Below are 24113 nucleotides of genomic sequence, written 5' to 3'. Positions count from 1 at the left end.
CTGATGGGGTCAACAGAGTGCAAAGTAAAGAGTTGGCAAGAGAAAAGAAACACAGAATAAACTATTTAGTTGCCACGTATATGCTAAGCACCATGTATTTCCCGTGTACCATTTCATTTACTCCTCACTCCATGACAATAACCTCACATTTATAACTAAGACATACTTTACCTTTTACTTATCTCATTTCTTACTGTCTTTTCCCCTCACTAGTACACACGTTTTGGGAGGACAGGATCAATTTTCTCTCCTGTATCTCCTACTACCTATAATGATATCAGCACACAGTAGATGCTCTACAAGTATTTGTTGCATGAATAAATAGCTAGCATTAAGCGAGTATCTCTTACATGCCAGGTACTGTTATAGATAGATGCTTCCCAAGAATGGAGTCGTTTTGACTTTCACAACCAACGCTAAGACAGGCACTATTATCTCATTTTTACAGATGAAGAAACTGGGTCAGAAACAGAGATATTAAGTAATTTGCCTAGTAAGTGATGAATTCAGGATTTCAACCTAAAGGATCCAGCTCTAGAACCTGCCTTCGTAATCCCTATCCTAAACTGAGGCTCACAGAGTTTAAGTAGTGCAGCCTAAAACTGGTAGAGCCATAACTAGAAGTAAAGTCCACCTGCCTCAAAAGCTTCTGCCCCTTCCTTTTACACTTCACGGCTTCGTAAGACTGCCAAGACAACTAATTCTTCCATCATTATTTTACCAGGGACTAGTCTCCTGAGATAAATAAATGGGTGTGGTTCATTAAGGATTCAGATAAAGATAACACACATTGCCCCAAAGAATCACGAATCCCCAAAGATCACTCACCAATCTGCCACCTGCTCTCACTGACATTTGAGGCTGGAGGGAACTGAGAGCAGCAGCTGGCAGATGAGTCACGGGAAACCCCTGGTGGATCTGTCTATGCTGAGAGCTAGGTATTGTGGGTAAGTCACTTTCATGCCAGGCAAATCCTAACCCATGCTGCCCTAGATAGCACTGGAGTGGGGATGGCGTGGAGATGCTGATAAAGCAGTTCTGAGAGACTGGTTCATAATTCATTGCATGACCTTGTGCAAGACACTTCCTCGCATTGTGTCAGTTTCTTTAGGCTAGGGAGGCATCAGTGGGACTCTGTGTTGAAGCAGAAGAGATATTCACTATATCTCTTACCTACTGGACCTTGCCACATAAAATTTCATCTGGAGAAGGATTCTACACTAAAAACTGTGCTTGAAAAGACATTGAATGACAGTATTTAAGCTTCTTCTATGTCAAACATTCTAAGGACCTAGAAACATAGACACTATCCCTTGGGTCAGCTCCGTGTACTATTCAGCCCTACTTTCTGCAGCCAGGAAGGGACCTTATGCCCCACTCACAGGTCCCTTATGCCCCAGCTTCCCTCAAAGGCTATTACCCCTGTCCTCGCGTGGCAGTTGTCTTCCCCACTGGGCCTTCTGCTTATGTTACTTGGCACGTGTTGAGACAGAGCAAGTGTAACTATGCACAATAGTATTTGCAGGACAGCTGCACCTCTGTTTTATACAAAAGGAAGATGAACCTATTTGCAGGCAGGAATAGAGACGCAGATGTAGAGAACAGGCATATGGACGTGGGGTGGGGAGGGAAGGGTGGTTCAAATTGGGAGAGTAGCATTGATATATATATGCTACCACGTGTAAAATAATTAGCCAGTGGGAAGCTGCTATGTAGCACAAGCTCAACTCGGTGCTCTCTGATGACCTGGAGGGGTGGGATGGGAGGGTGGGAGGCTCCAGAGGGAGGGGATATATGTATACATATAGCTGATTCACACTGTTGTACAGCAGAAACTAACATGATATTGTAAAGCATTTATACTCTAAGAAAAAAAAAAAGAATAGAACACTTTCTGATTTTTTCCTAACACACGTCTTGTTGATGTCCACTGCCATGCGTCTGCCTGTTAGACCGCAGTAGCTGAGTGTTGTCTGAAAGGTGCCGCTGATCTACAATAAAATACTCCTAGGTCTCTCACCTGAGCTGGGCCCGAAGCTATAAGCTCAGTTTGGAATTTTTTAAATTGTCACTGGGCTCCCTCACACCTGCTCACTCACCCATTTTTAGAAAATCTTCCTGAGTCTTATTCTACTTGTCATCATACATAAGCTTAAAGATTTCACTGGGTGCTCCTGCCTGGAGTCTAGGTTTCACATATACAACATGACTTCCTTCTTATCAAGTTTTAAAACAAGCAAAAATAGCATTATGTTGTTTAGGTTCACCTGTGTATTTTTTTTTAGAGAACCAAGCTAATGATAAATTTAAAAATTCAGTTTAGTAGTTACCTCAGGGGGATGGAGAGAATCAAAACAGGAAGATAGAACGGAGGAAGAAGACATAAGTAAAACTAAGTTATTAGTAACATTATAATTCTTGGGTTGAGTGATGGTTCTATATGGCAACCCACTCCAGTATTCTTGCCTGGAGAATCCCATGGACGGAGGAGCCTTGTAGGCTACAGTCCATGGGGTCGCAAAGAGTCGGACACAACTGAGCGACTTCACTTTCACTTTCACTTTCTATGAGTGTTCAATGTATTTTAAATAAATAAATAATGAAATGTCCATGTATTAACTAGTAATGACTAATTCTGCACCCACGAGGTTCAAAAACAATGATTACAAGAGCAATGCAAGGTTTTATTTAAAAAACAAAAACTTAACCAGAATCTATAACCTACTTTAATTTTCTGTTTCTTTCCAATACACCAGGGGCTTTTTGAAACTCTAAGAGGATCATAGCTATACGTTTGTCTCTCTCCAAGTATTTCTCCCCCAATTATTGTTTATAATTTTGCCTGGTTGGGATTTCCTTGTTGAAAAATATGTTGTATTGTATGCTAGTTGGTATAGATCTAAGAATGACTGGCTACCTCCTGAGTCATTTTGGATGAAAAGCCACGATTGCTTATTCCAGTCTTCCAGCCCCATGACTGTTAATAAGATTGGATTCTTTCTAGGGCTGCCAGATGAAATTCAGGATTTTCAATTAAATATGAATTTCAAATAAACAAGTAATTTTTTAGTGTATGTGTGAATTTGAGGCATATTTAAACTAAAAATAATTTTTTATTTATCTGAAATTCAAATTTAATTGGACATTTTGTTTATCTATTTTCTAGTTATATAAATATATATTCAATATATTTTTATTTGCCAAATCTGGAAACCTATTTCATTCAAGCCAATAAATAGTGTCCAATGTCACTGTTTTGGGTCCCAGGGAGTGTGAGTTTTGGAGTTGTACTCAGGTTCAAGTCCTGGCCCCTCCACTTAAGAGATAGAACTTTTGGGGTCTCAGAATTCTTATCTATTAAATAGAAATGATAGTAATACCTCATGAGGTTGTTGGGAATATTATAAGAGATAATATGGATAGTGCTTAGCACAGGGGCTGGTACCTACTAAGAAGAACTCAGTAACTGTTATCATTATTGTTGCCACTGTTATACAGAACATTATGTGTATTGGCCAAGATTTGACCTAGTACTGAAAAATTCTACATTGATAGGATGAATTTGGGAATGGGACTCTCCTTCATGTCTCCTTTGGTGATGATTAAGACAAAGTGCCATCTAGCCACTTCCTTTTTGTTTCGGAATACTTCTTTTGGCCCCATGTCATGAAATGCCCCAGGTTCATTCTCTAGTTGATTTTTGCTTTTAATATAAAGGCTTTTCTGTGCATGTGTTTGGAGGTCACTTAGAATTCCTCAAGTTGGAAGCAATTTTCTCCCCCTAAAGAGGCACTTGAGTGACTGATAATCACCTTTGAAATGCTACCTCAAGCCAATGAGCCATGAGTTTGGCTGATAAAAGGGAGCAAACCCTTTACATTCTCTTCTCTGACCCACCCATTCCCATCAAAACTGAACCTATCCATTTTCTTACTTGTCCTGACATCTAATCAGACATGTTAATGGCTAAAAAAAGATTGCAATTTGGGGGAGGGGCTCCCAAGCTATAGGCTTTTTTTTCAAAACTCAAAACCTGAAAAAGTAAACCTAATGTTGGCTTCCTAGCTGATAAGGGTGACCATGCGGGGGGGGGGGGGCTTAAATCACACCACATTATGAGCTGCCTTTTCTGCCTGCTTCGCATAAGTGGAAGGGAGCAGTAGTGCAAATAATCTGAAGATCATTTCCACTTGGTTTGGGAATGCACCACATGGTGCTGTTGTAGCTGATTTGCTTTGCTAATTTTGTTCTACTTACGCTAATATTGAGATTGGTTCCCATTTTTTTGAGCTCATCTGGGCCCGAAGAAGGAAGAGGTAGTGGTGTGACCCATTTTGAGATGGAGGAAAACTCACCACGATCGTGAGGAGGACATGAACATTCTGTATGTGGGCTATCAGGTCTAGAAGATCAAATCAAAAGGATTAAGATAGAACTTTACCTATTACACGGGGGCAGAATCAGCCCACCTACCCCATGGGCACTGAAAAGCCAGTATTCCCAATGACCTGCCCAGAATCTGAAATTCTCGTTATTAGTCTACATAAGGGGTGTTCATCATAACATAACTAGATAGGTAAAGCATTATGTAACCAAAGAGGGGGCTTCCCAAGTGGCTCAGTGGTAAAGAACCCGCCTGCCAATGCAGGAGACACAAGAGATGTGGGTTTGACCCCTGGGTCAGGAAGATCCCCTGGAGAAGGAAATGGCAACCTGCTCCAGTATTCTTGCGTGAGAAATCCATGGACAGAGGAGGCTGGTGGGCTGTAGTCCATGAGGTCACAAAGAGTCAGACACGACTTTGTGGCTAAACAACAACAACCTAAGGGGAGTAACACATTTCCTAGAAGACACATTAGCAGTTCATCTGACTAAATCGTCAGTCACTGTTGTCACCTAGTAGAAAAGCACTGCAGGGGTGAGACACAAGATAATTCTATTGGGTTGGCCAAAAAGTTCGTCTGGGCTTTCCCATACCACCTTCTGGAAAAACCTGAGTGAACTTTTGAGCCAACCCAATACCTTGATGGGGCCTGTGTATCCTAAGAGGCCCCTGGGCAGCTACGGTGGAAGTGTGGGAGCACTTGGTGCCTTGGGGGTGGGCTGGGAGGTTTGCTGAAGGAGGGTAAGATAACCTTCACCTCTTTGCTTCCCACATTCATCTTAGTTTCCTGCTCATGCTAGACATAGAGAAGATGCAACTGCATCAGATAAATTTTTCCCTTTCTTATCCTTTTCCTGCTGGGCAACTGGATTTTCCAAGGGCTTCTAGAGACTTCAGCAACCACTGATTTTCTGTCTGTCTTTTAGAGTCTAACTATGCACTGTATTTCCAACCCTGCAAGCTGCAGCAAAGGACTATGAAGTTACTGAAATGTCTTTCTCTTTTTCTCATTGCAGTCTGCTCCCAGTTCTCAAGAGGGGTGTATGCCATCTTTGGATTCTATGACCAGATGTCCATGAACACTCTGACCTCCTTCTGTGGAGCCCTGCACACATCCTTTGTCACACCCAGCTTTCCCACTGATGCAGATGTGCAGTTTGTCATCCAGATGCGCCCAGCCTTGAAGGGCGCCATCCTGAGTCTTCTGGGTCACTACAAGTGGGAGAAGTTTGTGTACCTTTATGACACAGAAAGAGGTAAGAAGAGGCATCTGCTCTCCTCTTTGAATATTCACATAACAGTGGTATTCAACCTTCCTCAACTCATGCTTGCCCCCCTCTCTTCCAGTAAATAAAATCTCATATGCTTTTAAAACTGTAATTAATATTCAAAATGAATTGAAGAGTAAAGCCAAAAAAAAAAGGAATCAAAGCAATACTAATTTTAGAATCTAATTTTTCAAATTATGCATGTCCTCCCATCCCAAACTTTGGAAAGGGGTTTCGGATTATCTTCCTGGTTGAATCACTGTTGCTGAAAAAGAACCCTTCCCCCTCCTCAAAATAATTGATCTGGTCTAAAATACACAAAGCAAAAGTGGCTTAGTCTAAAATAGAGAAACGCCTAAGCTGGAAAGCTTTTGCAGAATTAATCCAGCCAGAGACCACAATTATCCCCATTTCATAGATGAGAAAACTGAAGCCCAAAAAGGAGAAGTGCTTTTTCACACAGTAGCTTAACCCCAGAGCTGGGACTGGTGGCAATGTCTCTGGCTTCCAGATTGCATTAGGTTTTCACATTGTAGGGCCTCAACAACTAGCTGATGGAAATAATGAATGGAGACTGGCTAAACTCGGTTTGGGGGGTGGGTAGATTTTCTAAGAGTTAGACACATTGTATTAAATATATTGATGACGTATTATATTGAAAGAGTCTCAAAAATTAGGGGTCTGATCTTAAATAGTATCCAGTTCGGTATACACATCATAGTGCAGCTAAACAGACTCCTCTAAAGTCTAGTTATCTTTGACGGCTTTCTTAGTAAAACCAGGGAATCCTATCACCATGAGATTCTAAAAGACAATGTTACTTTATCACTTGTTTGCCTATACCCCTAGTTATAGGCCGGGAAGGGCTTGCCAAGTGGTGCTAGTGGTAAAGAATCTGCCTGCCAATGCAGGAGACACAGGAGCCCGGAGTTCAATCCCTGGGTCAGGCAGATCGCCTGGAGAAGTGAATGGCTACTCACTCCAGTATTCATACCTGGGAAATCCCATGGACAGAGGAGCCTGGTGGGCTACAGTCCATGGGGTCACAAAGATTTGGACACTAAGTGACTTAGGACACATGCATACGCAGGGAATGGCTGTCTCTGACTCAGGATTTTCTGACTCAGAGAAAGAAGGAGCAAATGGAAGGCCTCTCTGAGGGATCACTGGAAATGATGTCCTTATAGGTAACTTAACTTGAAGGGCCATTTTGTTTTTAGGAATCCAGAGTGCTCTTCACTTCACTCTTATTTTGATAGATCATCAAACCCTCTCAGGAAACACTAAGGCATGTATTTGCTTATGGTACCTACCTCCAAAATATTATCAAATTTCATGAGCCTGAAACAGGAGAGCAGAGTTATAGTCCATCCTCTGCCACTCACTAGCTCTCTGACCTTAACCAACTCATTGAAGCTTTCTTGGCCGTGATCTCCTAACCAAAGTTATGTCCCTTCTTAATGTAATATGCTATGACTTTTAATATTATACCAGACTTGGGATACTTTGAATCTTATTACTAATCCTAGCTTACATATTATCAGTTAATTAGTCAACCAATCTATAAGGTGTTATCCAACCTCAATGGTTTAATGAAATCTTGTGATACATGCTTATATAATACAGTTCCAGTGGGGGTAGACAGGAAAAGGACATTAAGGAAACAATTCATGAACAACTTTCAGAACAAAGTATCAAATTCAGTTGCAAATTAAGTGATACACTACAGATTCTGATTGTTGTAAGACTTGTGAAAAAATAGCACTCCAAGAAAGTAGAATTCTCAAAGCCTGCCTAGAGGAGCCAGACCTTAAAGGATGTATAAGCTGTGGACTGGAAGAGAAGAGGGAGCTAGAGTTTGGGGAAGAAAAAAAGAACATGAACAAAGGGCAGAATCACAAAGGAGTACTCTGTGTTCTTGCACATCTTTGCCTGACTAGGGTACCAAAATAGTTTAAATGTTCTAATTCACAATTTGCTAAATTTTAATGCATTTCCTTTCTTTCAAACACTGAAGATGAATTAGCCTATTTCCATGTATTATATATAGTAGAATCTAGTGCATAAAAATCTAATTTTCAGAACTAAAATTTGTAAATTAGACAACTTCTCTCCTGAAATTTTATAAAACTAAATATCAGTTCTGCTAATACTTTTTGAAAAGCAGGAAACACAAGTTAATGTATTCTCTCCTCATCTCTCATGACCCTCCTTTGCCCATTAGCTCTCTATTGGAGGAAAGGAAGCAAAAGTCCATCTCTCTTTCTTTCTTTTTTGGCTGTGCTGGGCCTTTGTTGCAGTGCACAGGCTTTAGAGCACATGGACTCTCCGGTTGTGGTGTGTGGGCTTAGTTGCTCCACAGCATGTGGGATCTTAGTTTCCTGACCAGGGATTGAACCTGCATCCCCTGTGTTGGAAACATGGAGTCTTAACCACTGGGCCACTAAGAAAGTCCACATCTCTATTTCCTAATCCCACATCTTTTTTCTCAAATCATCTCATTAAATAATTTGTTCAATTCTGTGGTCTTAGAACCAAACGAAAGCTTTCTGACTCATGTGGGTTCATATTTTTTCCTCTATAGCCATTTAGCTGGTGGGATTAATCTGCTCTGTTTAAGAAGTAATTTTCTATAAAGTTTTATACTAATTTCCCCCATAGAAAGCCTTCTTAAAACACTGCACACCACAACCTGGGTCCAAAATTTTCAATGGTTTTTATTTGCCCACATTGAAAAATAAAAGCAGTCTACTCCTCAAGGCAGAATTATGCTTCGACCAACTAACAAAACTGTTGTCTTTATGTTACCTGATGGAAAATGTCCACTGCAGGCTATGCCCATTTTCCACTGTTCCAAATGTGCCAGAACCACGCTTGCCTCAGGAACTGCTCTTCTACTACTACCTGGAATTCTCTCCATCTTGATTATGGAAATTGTTCCTGCCTATCCTTCTGTTTTTCAAAACCCACTTCAAACTCTACCTCCTCAAGGTAGCCTTTCCTGACCACTCCAGTGCACAACAATTCATTCATTCAATAGGTGGTAGGATTAAATTGCTGAACAGGATAGACATGTCTCCTGCCATTATATAGCTTACATTCTAATAAAGGAGATAGAGAAAAATAAGTAAGCAAAGAAATAAAAATAAGCAAAAAAATTTTATATTTAGGTCAGGTGCTATGAAGGCAACAAAGACAGATACTAATCGATAGGACATAATTGTCAAAGGATTCTCAGTGACAACCTCATGAAGAAGGAGCATTTCAGTTGAAAACTAAAGAATTAGAAGGGAACAGTCATGTGAAGAATAGAGGGAAAGAGTTTTTAAGCAATGAAAACAGTAAGTGCAAAGGCCCTGTGGCAGGGAGAGCTTAGTATGTTTGAGAAACTGAAAGAAGACAAGTGTGGCTAAAGGGTTGTGAGGAAGTGGAGAGTGACCTAAGATGAGAATGAAAACAGAAGTCAGATCAAAGCCATGGCATACACATGGGAGCCAGGATAAGGAATATAAATTTTATTTTTATTTTTTTAAATTTTAATTGGAGGCTAATTACTTTACAATATTGTGGTGGGTTTTCCCATACATTGACATGAATCAGCCATGGGTGTACATGTGTTCCCCATCCTGACCCTCCCTCCCCATCCCATCCCTCAGGGTCATCCCAGTGCACCAGCCCTGAGCACCCTGCCTCATGCATTGAACCTGGACTGGCGATCTGTTTCACATATGATAATATACATGTTTCAATGCTGTTCTCTCAAATCAACCCACCCTCGCCTTCTCCCACAGAGTCCAACAGTCTGTTCTTTACATCTGTGTCTCTTTTGCTGTCTTGCATATAGGGTCATCATTACCATCTTTCTAAATTCCATATATATGTGTTAATATACTGTATTGGTGTTTTTCTTTCTGATTTCCTTCACTCTGTATAATAGGCTCCAGTTTCATCCACCTCATTAGAACTGCTTCAAATGCATTCTTTTTAATAGCTGAGTAATATTCCATTGTGTATATGTACCACAGCTTTCTTATCCATTCGTCTGCCAATGGACATCTAGGTTGCTTCCATGTCCTGGCTATTGTACACAGTGCTGCAATGAACATTGGGGTACACGTGTCTCTTTCAATTCTGGTTTCCTCAGTGTATATGCCCAGCAGTGGGCTTGCTGGGTCGTATGGAAGTTCTATTTCTAGCTTTTTAAGGAATCTTCACACTGTTCTCCATAGTGGCTGTACTAGTTTACATTCCCACCAACAGCGTAAGAGGGTTCCTTTTTCTATGCACCCTCTCTAGCACTTATTGTTTATAAACGTTTTGATAGCATCCATCCTGACTGGCATGAGATGGTACCTCATTGTGGTTTTGATTTGCATTTCTCTGATAATGAGTGATGTTGAGCAACTTTTCATGTGTTTTTTAGCCATTTGTATGTCTTCTTTGGAGAAATGTCTGTTTAGTTCTTTGGCCCATTTTTTGATTGGGTCACTTATTTTTCTGGATTTGAGCTGTAGGAGTTGCTTGTATATTTTTGAGATTAATTCTTTGTCAGTTGCTTCATTTGCTATTATTTTCTCCCATTCTGAAGGCTGTCTTTTCATCTTGCTTATAGTTTCCTTCGTTGTGCAAAAGCTTTTCAGTTTAATTAGGTCCCATTTGTTTATTTTTGCTTTTATTTCCATTGCTCTGGGAGGTGGGTCATAGAGGATCCTGCTATGATTTATGTCAGAGAGTGTTTTGCTTATGTTTTCCTCTAGGAGTTTTATAGTAGGAATATGAATTTTATTGTAACTACAATGGGAAGTCATTGGAGGATTCTGAGCAGGGGAGTCACGTGATCTGACTTAAGTTTCTATAGGTGAGAAATGATGGCAGCTTAGACTTAGGCTGGAAATGGAGAAAAGTAAACAGGGTTGAAATATATTTTGGACCCAGAATCAACAGAACTTGGTGACAGATTGACTGTGGGATGTGAGGGATAGGAAGGATTTGTGAATGACTGCTAAATCGTTTGGCTTGAGAGACTGGGTGATAAGGTGACGCTATTTACTGAGGTGACTGAGGGCAGGAGAACCAGTTTTAAGGAGCAGAGATCTTGCACACCTCTGAAGGCTCCCAGAACCCTTTTCTCCATGTCATTCACTTGGCACTTATTTGCTTTCTGTTGTTAATTCACCAGGTCTGCTATTGACCTTCCCAAGCGCTTCTCTCCATTGTGATAGTAGATCATTGCTTAGTCCCCAGATTGAGACTTTGTGCTTACCCAGTTTCTAGCACAGGCCTGGGTACATACTTAGTGTTTTCCCAACTCCACTAGGATTCATCAGAATAAGCCCATGTCTTTTTTTTAAATGTTGGACTGAAAGAGACAGAAAATCCAAGAAGGGAGGGAGGGAGAGAAGGAGGGAGGGAAGAAGGAAGGAAATAAAGGAAAGAGAGAGATAGGAGAGAAGAAAGAAAGAAAAAGGAAGAAAGAGAAAACCCAATTTATAACTCAAACTCTGTTTTATGGTTTGCTAAAATATTCAATAATATGTCTATTCTATATTTTCTCTTTTTTATACAATGATCATCTATTGCTTCAGTAATAAACATTATGGGGAAAATTACAACTGCAAAGTATAATTTTAGAATTTTTAAAATTACATAAGAGAGAAATGGAAGCTGGAGAGAGACAGAAGGGAGCACCTATAATTACAATCAAATAAGCTAAATATACAAATGATGTGACTCCACTGTATAAGGGCAGAGATGAGTGAGGAGCTGAGAAATGGGTTAAACATTTGAGGTCATTTAAAATATTTATAGCACAATCAGGGTAATTTTATCTCTGAAATTGTGAACCACTGAGTGGATTTCAAAGCTTTGTTAGGTACGCTTTGATTTCTGTCTGCAGAGTAAGGTCTGATTTTTTGTTTGCAGGTCATCACCTTGCTTAGTTACTAAAATAACCACCTTGGTTTGTTAATGCAAAATTGAAATTGATGCTCTTGGGGCTATATACATCAAAAGTCACTTCTTGGAAAAGTTATGAGCTTTACTAAGTGTGATATACCCCCTCTTTGTACCCTCTTCTCTTTACTGACCGTTTTTTAAGGCTACACTGCATGGGGATTGTAGCTTCCTGACCAGGGATCAAACCTGTGCCACCTAAAGTGAAAGTGCAGAGTCTTAACCACTCCCACCCTTTTTTTTTTTTTTAACTTATCCAGGGCTCCTCATTATGGCACTTACCTACACCTGCCCTCCCTGGCTTGGCATCTCTGTCCTAACCAGTCCCTACACCTGCATAAAAGTGCTTCCACTTTGCTATTAGACCTATATTTTGGGTGCAAGTGATCTAGCTGTCTGTGGTGCTATCATTTTCCCCAGAACAGCAACACGTTTGAGAACTGCAGCCAGACTCACTCGTGCACCTGACAACTCTCCTTGGCTTCAATGCGCACAACCCACAGAGATGAAAGAACCTGGCCCAGCCTGTGGCTCTCAGCTTAGATAATGAGATAATAGCTCCAAGTGCCCTTTGAGGCAACTAGTCCCTACCTTCTTGCCAGTGTTCAATAAACTCCTGCCGTTTCCCATTCTCCACCTGAAACTCCCTACTCAGTTCTCAGGTAACTCTCAGGAAGTCACCCGCCTTCTCGCAGACCTTTCTGTTTGCGCTAGAAGGTTGTGGCAGGAACACGGGCAGTGACAACAAGTAGCTCGTCAGTCAACAAACAATTACTGGGTGTTGCCTAGTGCTCAGCTACAGACAGTATTTAAGCAGAATTCAGGTCCTGCCTTTGAGAATTTGAGATCCTTTTGCTGAAACAGTCATTTATCTCCGGGGCCTGGAAAAATTCATTTTTAACCCAACTTCCCCTCCCACCATTCACCAAGAAAATTTGCATTCATTAGAGCAGGCACCCTGTGAAAAGATTAAAGTGTTGCCAAATAGCTAGGAAGGTGGGAAAATGTTAAAATATCCTGAAGGGCTTGAGAGGTAAAGAGAGTCTCCAAGACAAGGATAAAGCCTTTCTCCAAGGACCATGAATGTTTTCAGATTGGCTGGATTTTAACTCTACAGAGAGGCAAGCAGAGTTTCAAACCCTCACACCTTCCTGTACATTGTCATTTACTATCTACTTACATAACCTGGCTTCATCCCTGTCATCCAGTTCTTCTTTCCCAAATAAGGCACAGATCCTCTCACTGTGTGTCTCTGTGTCTCTCTCCCTTTCTATGCGCACACACACACACACACACATGCATGCACGCATGCGCATGCACACATACACATCCTAGTACCAACCCTTGGTACAAAACAACAGATCCCAATTTTTGTCATCATTTTTATTATCTTAGTTTGATAAGAGCAGCTGCCATTTTTAAGCGCTTATTACATAGTAGGCCCTGAGTTTGTGAATGATCACATTTAATCCTCATGGCATCCTTGCATCTTTACAACAGAAGGAAACCAAAGCATAAAAAGATGAAATGATGGCTCCTAGGGATCACACAGCTTTGCGTGCCTAAGTAATGAAACCCAGGATTTCGAGCAAAGCCTGCCACATTCCACAGCCTGTGTGTGTTGTTCACTGGGCTGCCATATTGCCTCCCACACTTTTAACATTGACTTTATGAGGAGCTCATCCCCTGGTATTCCCTTCAGCTATTCTTCAAAGGAACTATTACCTAGAACCTCCCTATCCTAGTCACCTTCCTGGGGATGCACTCTAGTTGTCCACTTCTTTCTTAAAGGCTGATGTCTACAAATGAACACAAGAGCCTTTGGTCCCAGAGTCCCAGGAATCCAGATAAACAGTGGGTGAAAAATCCAGGCTAAGGTGCAGGTGGGGAGCAAAAGCAGTAAAGGCAGCCAGATAGGTGGCTTTGCCCATGGTGTCCACTTGTAGAATGCTGTGGTGGGGACCTAACTCCAAGGTGAATCTGAACTCACAGATTCCTCTCTGGGGCCAAGGCCATTTCCCGAGTCCAGAAAACATCTGAACTTGCAAGTCGTCATCACTAAGGGACTGTTTTTGGTTGAAGAAGAAGAAAGCAAAGGAGAGACTGGTGATACTGGGTTGGTCTAAATGTTCATGTAGGTTTTTCCATAAGATGTTACTGGAAAAACTGAATGAACTTTTCGGCCAACCCAATAGATTCTACCATGGTTACTTGGCAGGAAGTTTAAAGAAAGTAGCAGGAAATAAATTTTTAAAAAGACAGATTATCATGAATTTTGTTCTCCTTCTCTGTAAGAACTGATTAAAGGATGTGTGAAGGTAACAGATGGCTCCAATTCTAGTCATGTCCAGTTGCCTTCTGGGAACAATGAAGCCAAAAGAGTTGTTATTGAAATTCAAGCTACTTTTTACATCTGAATAAATCAGGTAAAGCCAGAGAGTACATTATCTGTTGAGAGACAGATACTAAATTCCCCTGTTTGAGCAGCAATAATCGGGGTTGACAGTACCTGAGACATTTGGTAGTTTATGCAGCCTGCCTAATCTATTGTGATGAGGCTTCAACCATAGGAGTATCTCAAGGGCCTGCACAATAGTGAATGACTATTTGGACTGGATTATGAATAAAAGACTGTACATATGTCTATAATGAGAATTTCATTGAAAATGAAAATACTAAAGCTGTCTTATTTTTTAATACTTCGATTTGCACATCCTCGACTGCTTTGGGGCATAAAGAGAAAAAGTGCCAAGCAATTTGTTGTCAGCTCTTGAAATAAATTATCATTTAAACACTTCCTCTCTACAAAGGTTATTAGCTCAGTAGCTTGTTCCTGGGGTTGGACCATCAGTTGAGGGAAAAAAAAATCACAAGACATTCAACTACCCTTTCAAAAGCAGAATATTAGTTACTGTGGAAATTGTTCTCTCGGTAGCTTAACATATTCCAATGTATCTCTCCAATGCTGCAGATTAGACTGCAGTGACTATTAATAAATACTGTCATATTTTACAGCTGTCATGCAAAGCTGAAAAAAGGCTTCGCTGTGATTAGATCCTGTTTACAGTAATATTTCCAGCTCAGACTCAGAAAGGCAGTTGTCCTATAAAGGTATTTTCCATAAGTAGAATATTTCTCCATCAAATGACACGACTAATTTGAATGTAGTGTTAACTCCTTGGTGGCAGTGAATTTGAGACTGAATTAACTTCGCAGCCAGAGATATATTCCTCTCCAGAGACACACTAAGCTGAAATGTCAAAATTTTTCTCTTGGGTTGTCCTTCGTCTTCAAAGCGGTGCTTGGAGTAGTCTGCTCCCCCACAGAAGGACGCACCCGCACTGCTTGATCTGCCTTCTTTTGCCCCCTCCCTCTGGTGACTGATTGCATTGTTTGCAAGACAGCTGGTCAGGATTTAGGGTAGGAATGACACTCCAGTGGGCTTGCTGGAAATTCTGCTTCCTGAGCTCAAATGCCACCGTGAGTGAAAGAAATAGATGTGTAGCCCCCTAGCATGCCGGAGCTGTGTGGAAGGGTATTCACATCTGAGAAAGGGAGGTGACAGCTGGCAGGGTTACTTTTGCTCTGACCTTCTGCTGCTTTTCATCAAGCTCCTTGAGGAATTAACCCTCACGAAGCTGAATATCTAGTTTTCAATGAAGGCGTAGTCCTTACACCATCAAGGGGGTAGCAGACATGTCCCATTAATTCAGGGAGGAGCCCGAGAGGTCTTTGAGAGGCTATTGTAAATGTCCCTTGGGGAAGAGACAGACTGTAGTGTAGATCTACAACTGTGACTTTTGAGGTTCATCTCCCAGAGCCCCCTGAGACAACCATTCAAGCCAGGGCAGGGCTGGCTATGGAAGTGAAACAAAAGAATGCCTGTCATGTCTTTAGCACCAAGCTGGACACAGTAACATGCTCAATCAACTTTCCTTCTTATCATTTTAATAGTGATCCTCCATGCAGAGGGACTGTGATTTCCCCGCCTGCAGGGGACATTTGGCAATATCTAGAGACATTTATCATAGTAGGTAGAGGACAGCAGGGCTTCGCTGATAGCTCAGTTGGTAAAGAATCCGCCTGCAATGCAGGAGACCCCGGTTCGATTCCTGGGTCAGGAAGATCCGCTGGAGGAGAGATAGGCTACCCACTCCAGTATTCATGGGCTTCCCTTGTGGCTCAGCTGGTAAAGAATCCACCTGCAATGCAGGAGACCTGGGTTCGATCCCTGGGAATGCTGCTAAACATCCTGCAGTGCACAGGACAGCACCCCGACCCCCACCCCCAAAATTATCTGTACCAAGATAGCAATAGTGCCAAGGTGGCAGCAGGGTCAAAGTACAAATGGCTGTAAGAATTCCTCAAGGGGTTGGAATGAACCCATCTTATCTCTTACTGTGCCTAGATTGGTGTTAAGAGTTACATTCAGTGGGAGGTGGCACATTTAGCTTTGAAGAACTTACTTTATGGTCAGAGTGACAGGATAGGATCTATACATATGAAGCAAAGATAAATACAAAACAGCACAAACGAGAATTGGATTGGATAGTATGCATTTGAAGTACTGTGAGAGGCCAAATAAGAAAAAAGAGTTCACAATAAGCAAGTTGGACCCATCAGAGAAGGCTTCATGGAAGACCTTAAACATCTTTCTGAGCCCACCACCCAACTGCCTTCCCTAGCACTAACCTTGCTTTGATGGCTGAGGCCGAGTGGGTATCCAGACCCAAAACAACATGCCATTCTCATCAATGTTCCCAAACGTCAGAGCTTAGGGGAGCAACACAATTAAAAGAAAAACCAAAAAAGGGAACAATGTTCCTTTTACGAAATGGAAAGCAATTACAGAGCTGTTGAAAAGAGGCAGTAAACAAAAGGAGGGAGGGAAATGCTGGCAACATTCCATTTTCACAACTAATCCTGTAGCAAAAGTGCAATTTGCCACAAAATCCACAGCGCTCACTCCCTCTCCCTCGCAGTCAAACACATTGTTTGGCATCAACACAGCTACACAGGATGCCTTAGCCATACCATGTACAGGAGCCAGGAAGACAGAATATGCTGGTTATTCTGTCATAGGGGCAGAGGTTAAGGGGGAGCACCTCCCCCACAGTCTCTGTGGAGCACCCTCATTCAGGGGGAAAGAGGGGCGTGAAGAGAGCCTACAGCACTCCCAGTCTTCATGGATCCTTTCCAATCAATAAGTTGCCAGTGTCGACTGCTGTCCTGCTTTGTCGACTCCACAAACGATCTGATTAATTCTCTGGTGCTAACTGCCTCAGCAGGCTCTCTGGGCGGTAGAACAGAGGCTAATTAAGATCATGTCAGGCGAGGAGGCCGGCAGGTTATGTTCCCGGGCCACGCTGCACTTGCACAGGGTGCTTCAGCTTCCCAGCGGGCAGGCAGGGCGCGGCAGGGCGCAGCCGGGCGCCATTCCCCAGCAGGCCTCTCGCTTACTTCCACCAGTCCTGCGTCAACTGGCCTCTGTGTTGTCAAGGATTTACGTCCTTCTCCTTGGGGTAATTAGCTGCCACTGTGTTCACTTTAAATTGCATTATTTCAGCTTCCTTTCATTTGAATTTTTAATACGCTTGTAAATAGAGATGACGGTTAATAGTGGGGTCATTTTCCCTCCTAAATCACGTGTGTGTGTGGGTGGGTGTGTGTGAGAGAGAGAGAGTGTGTGTATGTGTGTGTGAGAGAGGCAGAGAGAGAATGTGACAGAGACAGAGAGTGTGTGAGAGAGAGTGTGTGTGAGAGAGTGTGTGTGAGGGGGGAGAGAGAGAATGTGGTGACTGAGAAAGTGTGTGTGTGTGTGTGTGAGAGAGAGAGGAGGAGAGAGAGAGAATGTGTGTGACAGAGACAAAGACAGAGTGTGTGTGTGAAAGAGGGGAGAGAGAGAGAGAATGAGTATGAAACAGAGACAGAGAAAGACTGTGTGCATGTGTGTGAGAGAGTGTGTATGTATGTATGTGAGAGAGAGACAGAGAGAGTTAGTGTGTGGTGTGTGTTTGTGTGTGTGTGTGTCTTACCAGCATATTGCCCATAGAGGTGAGTTTAGGACAGATAAAGGAAGCCTTACTTGTCACAGCAGGTAGAAAATGGAAGAAACATATGGAACTCATTACACCAAGTGGTGGATTAGACTGAAAATATAAATAGCTTCCCTCTCCCCCCAGATAAAGGCTTAGATGAATTCATGGATGACAGACCCATAATGAGTTACTATGGGAAAGAGATGTTTGGAGAGTTCTCTAAACTGAGGTTGACATACATTGCATTGTAGACTTAAGGGGCCACATTTGCCTTCTCATAGGCATATGGTCACACAGAGTACCGACATTCTATGCCCCAAGTTTTTAAGGGTAATTTCAAGAGTTTATTTTGTATCTAGGAAGTCAGGAGGAATGCTGAGAAACAGAATGCTCTTCAGAAACATTCTGTCTCTTCTCATATACTCAGAGCCTTCAAGCACACATCAAGAACACCCTGTTGTGAGAGGTGATTGGCTCAGTCAAGGATGTTGAAGAAAAGCATCATCAAACCATATCCTCTGTTTCATGCTCTTCCATTAAGTAGCCATGTTATCCTGGGCAAGTCATATAGCCTTTCTGGTCCTCAGATTACACATCTGCAAAAATGAGGGAGTGGACTCAATTGTTCTTCAACTCAGAAATTCCTGAGTGCAGGGTCTGTGTGTCAGAACATTACCGAGATTATGGAAGTGAAGAAGCAAAGTGCCTGCTCTTAATAAACTCACAGTTTAGAAGGGCACTGTAGACAAGATATTAAGTAAGTAGAATCTAGAGTGATCCTTTTAGGTTTAAAAATTTTGTGACCTATTATAGCACTTCCATTGATAATGAAGTCAAAACTCATTTTCAAACGACCACTCTTAGGGAGGGGTATGGAGACGCAAATAATCACACATATTTGGAAGTTAGCCAGAGACCCTCGGCACACTCTCGTTTTTTCTTGCTCGCCCCTTAGTGCTCAGTCTTAATATTTCCAGGACTCTGTGAGATAGAGGAGAAAAGGAAACAGTGCTTTGTTGGTAGACTAGGATATCCCAGGAGATCTTAAAACCCTTTCTGGCAGATCTCTAAGTTAGCCACTGCCACGATACACACCTAACAAGATTTGCTGGAATTCTCAACAGTGCCCTTCACTCCAATACCCCTCAAGTTCTTAAAATGGCAACCTCATTTGCAATCTCAATGCTTCCGTAAAATGAATGGATTGTTTCTTACCAAAAATGATATGAATTTCTAGGACAATGGATAATGCAATCTTGTTTATTGAAATATATCCACTTTTTCTAAAGATTCAAAAGGGTTCACTAGGCATGACAGTTACAGGTTTACAATGGCTTTCCAGAGGCTCTCCCCAAGTCTAGATCCACATGTCTAGTTTTTCCCTAAAAGCTTTTCCTTGATGCTCCACCAGTCTCTCAGACTCAACTTGAAGAACTCTGAACTTATCATCTTCCCAGAAAACCATCTGCTCCACCTATATTCCCAGGCTCAATGAATGGCACTGCCCATTAGCCTGAAGCAGAAACCTTGCCCTTGAATCTTTCTTCATCATCCCTCATATCTCATCATCAAAGACCCTATTCTGGGACTTCCCTGGTGGTCCAGTGGTTAGGACTCAGCGATTCCACTGCAGGGGGCGCAGTTTCAATTCCTGGTCAGGGAGCTAAGATCCCACGTGGGGTGCAGTGCGGCCAAAAAAAAAAAAAACAAAGACTCTCTTCTACATTCCTGCTACCACTGACTCAAGTTCAGGCTACCATCACCTCCTGCCTCATCTTCCTGATCTTATGCCCACCACTGCCACCAATAGCAATCTTCCCATCACATCACTTCCCTGCCTAAAAGCTTTCAGCAATGCCCTGTTACTCTTAGGATCATGTCCTAGTTTCTTAGCATGGCACAGAAGGCCTTTCATGATCCAATTAAACTCTGACCCATTTTCTTAGCCTCATCTCTTCCCAGTCCTTACCCACTAGTTCTCCATATTCTAGCCACATGGAAGTATGCCACTTTCAATAAGCAACATGTAGTATGCCCTTGTTGTTTTATTTTTCTTTTCAAGGGTGCCTCCGTGGCTGTGTACCTACTGTCCCAACTTTCTGGCACTCAGTCCCCTCACTCCACTTCCCCACTACCACCCACCCTGGCACATACACAAACATGCTCCCTCTCTAACTGGTAAATGACATATCCTTCAAAACTCTGCTCAAATATTCTCTTTCCCAAGTCTAGGTGTCCACCACTGCCTGCTCTGGGTCCTCATGGTACTTTGCATATGCCTCTAGTATAGCACTGGTTATACTACAGTATCATTATTTTTTGTTTATGTCTTTCTCTTCCTCACAAGATTGGGAACTTAAGGACAAGAATGTCGTCTTACCTCTGTCAGCACTCTGAGTATAATACAGTACCTGGATTATTATTATTTGTAAATTGAACAAATGAATGAGTGAATGAATGACAGATCTTAACTAAAAACAAAATGGGAGATTTCAGGGAGCTTGAGGAACTGAAGGAGATCGATTTGGGTAAATTATGGCCTCAAATCATATATTAGATGCTCAACTTCCTCCTGTATCCTGTGCTAACCTTGATTTTGAGATCTTCTGTGACCCAGCCTCTTTCCCAAAGATATCACCTTCCTTATCCAACCAACTTGGAAGCAGAACAAACATTTTAGTGCTGGGAAATTTAGCTAAAGGATAGACCTGCCGTGCACTAGATGGTCCCTGAATCTCAGCCAGTACAGAGTCATTAACATTTGAGGAGTCTCAAAATCTGGCTTTCCAGGTGGCTCAGTGGTAAAGAACCAGTCTGCCCAGCAGGAGACCTGGGTTTGAGACATGGGTTCGATCCCTGGGTTGAGAAGATCCCCTGGAGGTGGAAATGGCAACCCATTCCAGTATTCTTGTTTGGGAAATCCCATGGACAGAGGAGTCTCGAGGGCTACAGTCCATGGGGTCATAAAGAGTTGGACATGGAGGCTAAACCACCACCACCACCCTCAAAAGCTAGGGTGTAGACACTGCCCTATTTCACACCTACTGGTGGTATTTAGAGATCCGCATGCATTCTCTAAAGACCAGAGCAGCATGATATTTGTTTCTACAGCTCCCAGTGAAAGGCAAATTATTTCAAATTGTTTGTGTAGGCAATGTGACAAGGATGAAAAGTTATGTGAGAGCGAGTGCAGTCAGTTCTCAGGTATCTGTACCAGATGAAGTGAGCCACAGACGTATAATCCAAAGGGCATTTCCATAGGCTTTCCATAACAGATTTTCTTTCTTGCTTCTATCCTACCTAGGCTTGGCTGAATATGCACATAAAGGGAGTTGCCCCAGGGACCCAGGGAAAGGGATCTTCAAAGATGTCCCTTCAATTACAAAGTTCCAAAAGACAGGAATAACTAGCAGGAATATGATACAAAATAGTTGTATGGAGAAATAGAAGTGGGGGGGGGGATGCAAAAGAAAAAAGTGGGACCCTGAATCCATGGAGAAAAGGGGTGGTGTCAAGGCCTTCAAAACAAACTTTGCTGACCTTACAATGACCAGCCCTGTTCCTGAAACCATAACTACTGACAGACATGAATCAGGAACAAAGATAATCAGCAATGAGCACCATAAACCTGGTAATTTTTGCAAAGAGATTTGATGCTTTATAAGCTTTATAATATAAGCTTTATATTGCTTAAAAATTTTCTTGCTTGAAACTAAAATGAATTGCATCTGTGATGAAATTTCTAAGATCCAACATGCAAAGCAAAGAATTACTACACAGAAGCATTTTATACCTCTGAGAGGCTGAGAAAAAGCTTCTAAAGGTTAGTCAGGTCTCTTTCTCTCTTGGGAAGCTCTTGGCAGAGGTGTATTCCTCCAGAAGATACTGAAGAAAGAATAACTGGTTTCTCTTTGGTACAGTGTGGCAAGAAGGAGTACAATATTATTTATCAAAACTACACACTGTCTTCCATCTTTTGACTTTTTCCAACAGTATAAGTGTGTTAAGTTTCATCAATAAGGTAGTAACTTTCAAGAGGAGGGACTAAGACTTATCTAAGTGATGTTTTCATTCCACCACTTTTACCCACCTAGCACAGTGCTAGATAGTAGCATTGGAAAAAATCTTAGACATGCCAAGCTGGAAAGGTGTTTAACGTTCTTAAGTCTGAGGTTGCAGCTTCCAAAAAATGGAGTGCCCCCTATTTTGTTGAGTTTTCTGATCTGTAATTCTACTTAAAATGTGGGGTTCCCAAAATCTAAAGGCTAGCCACAGATTTCTCATATTAAGTCTTTTCTACTCTGTCTCAATTCTTTTATCCACATGATGGTAGTAGTATACTTTGCACCCTATCTCACAGGGATAAAGACGAATGCCATAATGACAAGCTAAAATCAAATGCCAAATATGACTGAGCAATTGCCTACAGCTAAAAGAACTGCTCTGCAGATAAGTGGAAAACAGCCTCATCCTATTGTGCCCACAGAGTCCCAGTGCTTTCTGTCAGGCTTTACCCAACAGAACTGAAAGAGTTTATGTACCTTTCCACTTTCCTTGGGTATTCATCTGCTTGGAGGACCCAGCCAGTTCCATCTATCCCTTTTTTTAAAAAATTTATTTATTTATTTTAGCTGGAGGCTAATTACTTTACAGTATTGTAGTGGTTTTTGCCATACATTGACATGAATCAGCCATGGGTGTACATGTGTTCCCCATCCTGAACCCCCCTCCCACCTCCCTCCCCATTCCATCCCTCAGGGTCATCCCAGTGCACAGGCCCTGAGCACTTGTCTCATGCATCAAACCTAGACTGGCGATCTATTTCACATATGTTAATATACATGTTTCAATGCTATTCTCTCAAATCATCCCACCCTCACCTTCTCCCACAGAGTCCAAAAGACTGTTGGACACAGAGACACATCTGTGTCTCTTTTGCTGTCTCCCATATAGGGTCATCGTTACCATCTTTCTAAATTCCATATATATGTGTTAATATACGGTATTGGTGTTTTTCTGACTTATTTCACTCTGTGTAATAGGCTCTAGTTTCATCCACCTTATTAGAGCTGATTCAAATGCACTCTTTTTAATAGCTGAGTAATATTCCATTGTGTATATGTACCACAGCTTTCTCATCTGTCTATTCCTTGCATGGATTAGCAAGTCAACTCACTGCATTAAATGGGAATAGTCCACAAATGCTAAGCAGACCAGTGACTCCTATGATATCCCCCCAGGCCATACCATGGCCAGCAAGAATGGGTTCTGGTTTGCCTGTCTGTTTCTTCACCCTTAAATTGAGATAAAAAACTGTATTTAACTCATAAGGTCACTGTGCAGATGACATCCATGGAAGGCACCTAGAACAGTTCCTGCCACCTACTTAGCATTCTGTAAGTGTTAGCCATTATTATTATGTACTTATGAGAGTCACAGGAAACGAGTGACCACTGAGACATTGAATGGAGATTCATAGCTGCCCTCTCTCATCTTGTCTGTGCCTTGGGGCCACCCTGTCATCTCTCCAGTGTGCTGATTTTCGCCTTCCTCTATCAGAATCAGAACCTGTTCCCAGGAAAGGAGCTGGGAATCTTATTGACATTACAGAGGTAGAAATGGCTGACACACAACCTCACTCAAGACATCTTTGTGTCTTCATCAAGTGCAGAAAGTGAAAGTCGCTCAGTCTTGTCCAACTCTTTGCAACCCCATGGACTATACAGTCCATGGAATTCTCCAGGCCAGAATACTAGAGTGGGCAGCCTTTCCCTCCTCCAGGGGATCTTCCCAACCCAGGGATCAAACCCAGGTCTCCCGCATTGCAGGTGGATTCTTTACCATCTGAGCCACCAGGGAAGCCCAAGAACACTGGAGCAGGTAGCCTATCCCTTCTCCAGTAGATCTTCTCGACCCAGGAATCGAACCAGGGTCTCCTGCATTGCAGGTAGATTCTTTACTAGCTGAGCTACCAGGTAAGCTCCCAAGTGCAGAAAGCCTTGGGCCAAAAGAAGGAAGCCTTGCTTTTGGAATTGCAATACTGATGATGGGTAGGGCAAGGAGGGGGGCAGTCATTAGTTTCCTGCAATTCTAACTTCATAGCCAGCTCACTTTCTGCCTCATATATTGCTAAGGCTATACCCATAACTGAAGAGAAGGGACTGATTGGTAAAGCTAGAAGAGTGCATTTTTGCAGTCTTACTGGGCACATGTCGTGGAGAATAATAAAACTGAAAATGGAATTCTTTTTATTCACAAGCAAATACAAATGCCTAAAGGCGACTTAAGCTGAACAGACAAGCTCTATGGAAAATCTTGAAGCCAGTGGCTCCACCAAAAATACATCTATATTTTCATTTTTTAATAAGCTGACAGAAAGCAGAGCATATGTCTTTTCTGACACATTTTAGGCTCCCTTGGATTTGTAGTATACATATTGAATCCTAGAATTGTGAAGCAAAACTCAGTTTA

General features: G+C 42.0%; 1 protein-coding gene across 2 annotated transcripts in view; it reads left to right on the top strand.

Annotated features, from left to right (window-relative positions):
- Window positions 1-24113, top strand: part of GRIA3 (glutamate ionotropic receptor AMPA type subunit 3) — a 294601-nt gene that overhangs the window by 73528 nt on the left and 196960 nt on the right. For both annotated transcript variants that reach the window (XM_081567079.1, XM_081567080.1), the window contains exon 3: window positions 5401-5640. In XM_081567079.1, the coding sequence (XP_081423205.1) occupies window positions 5401-5640 (240 nt within the window). The remainder of the gene's footprint in view (window positions 1-5400; window positions 5641-24113) is intronic.

Source organism: Giraffa tippelskirchi, chromosome X, assembly GCF_054371585.1.
Source record: "Giraffa tippelskirchi isolate mGirTip1 chromosome X, T2T-mGirTip1v1.2.pri, whole genome shotgun sequence".
Lineage (NCBI taxonomy): Eukaryota > Metazoa > Chordata > Mammalia > Artiodactyla > Giraffidae > Giraffa > Giraffa tippelskirchi.
The sequence above is the reverse complement of the archived record's forward strand: the minus strand, read 5'-3'. Positions and strand labels throughout refer to the sequence as shown.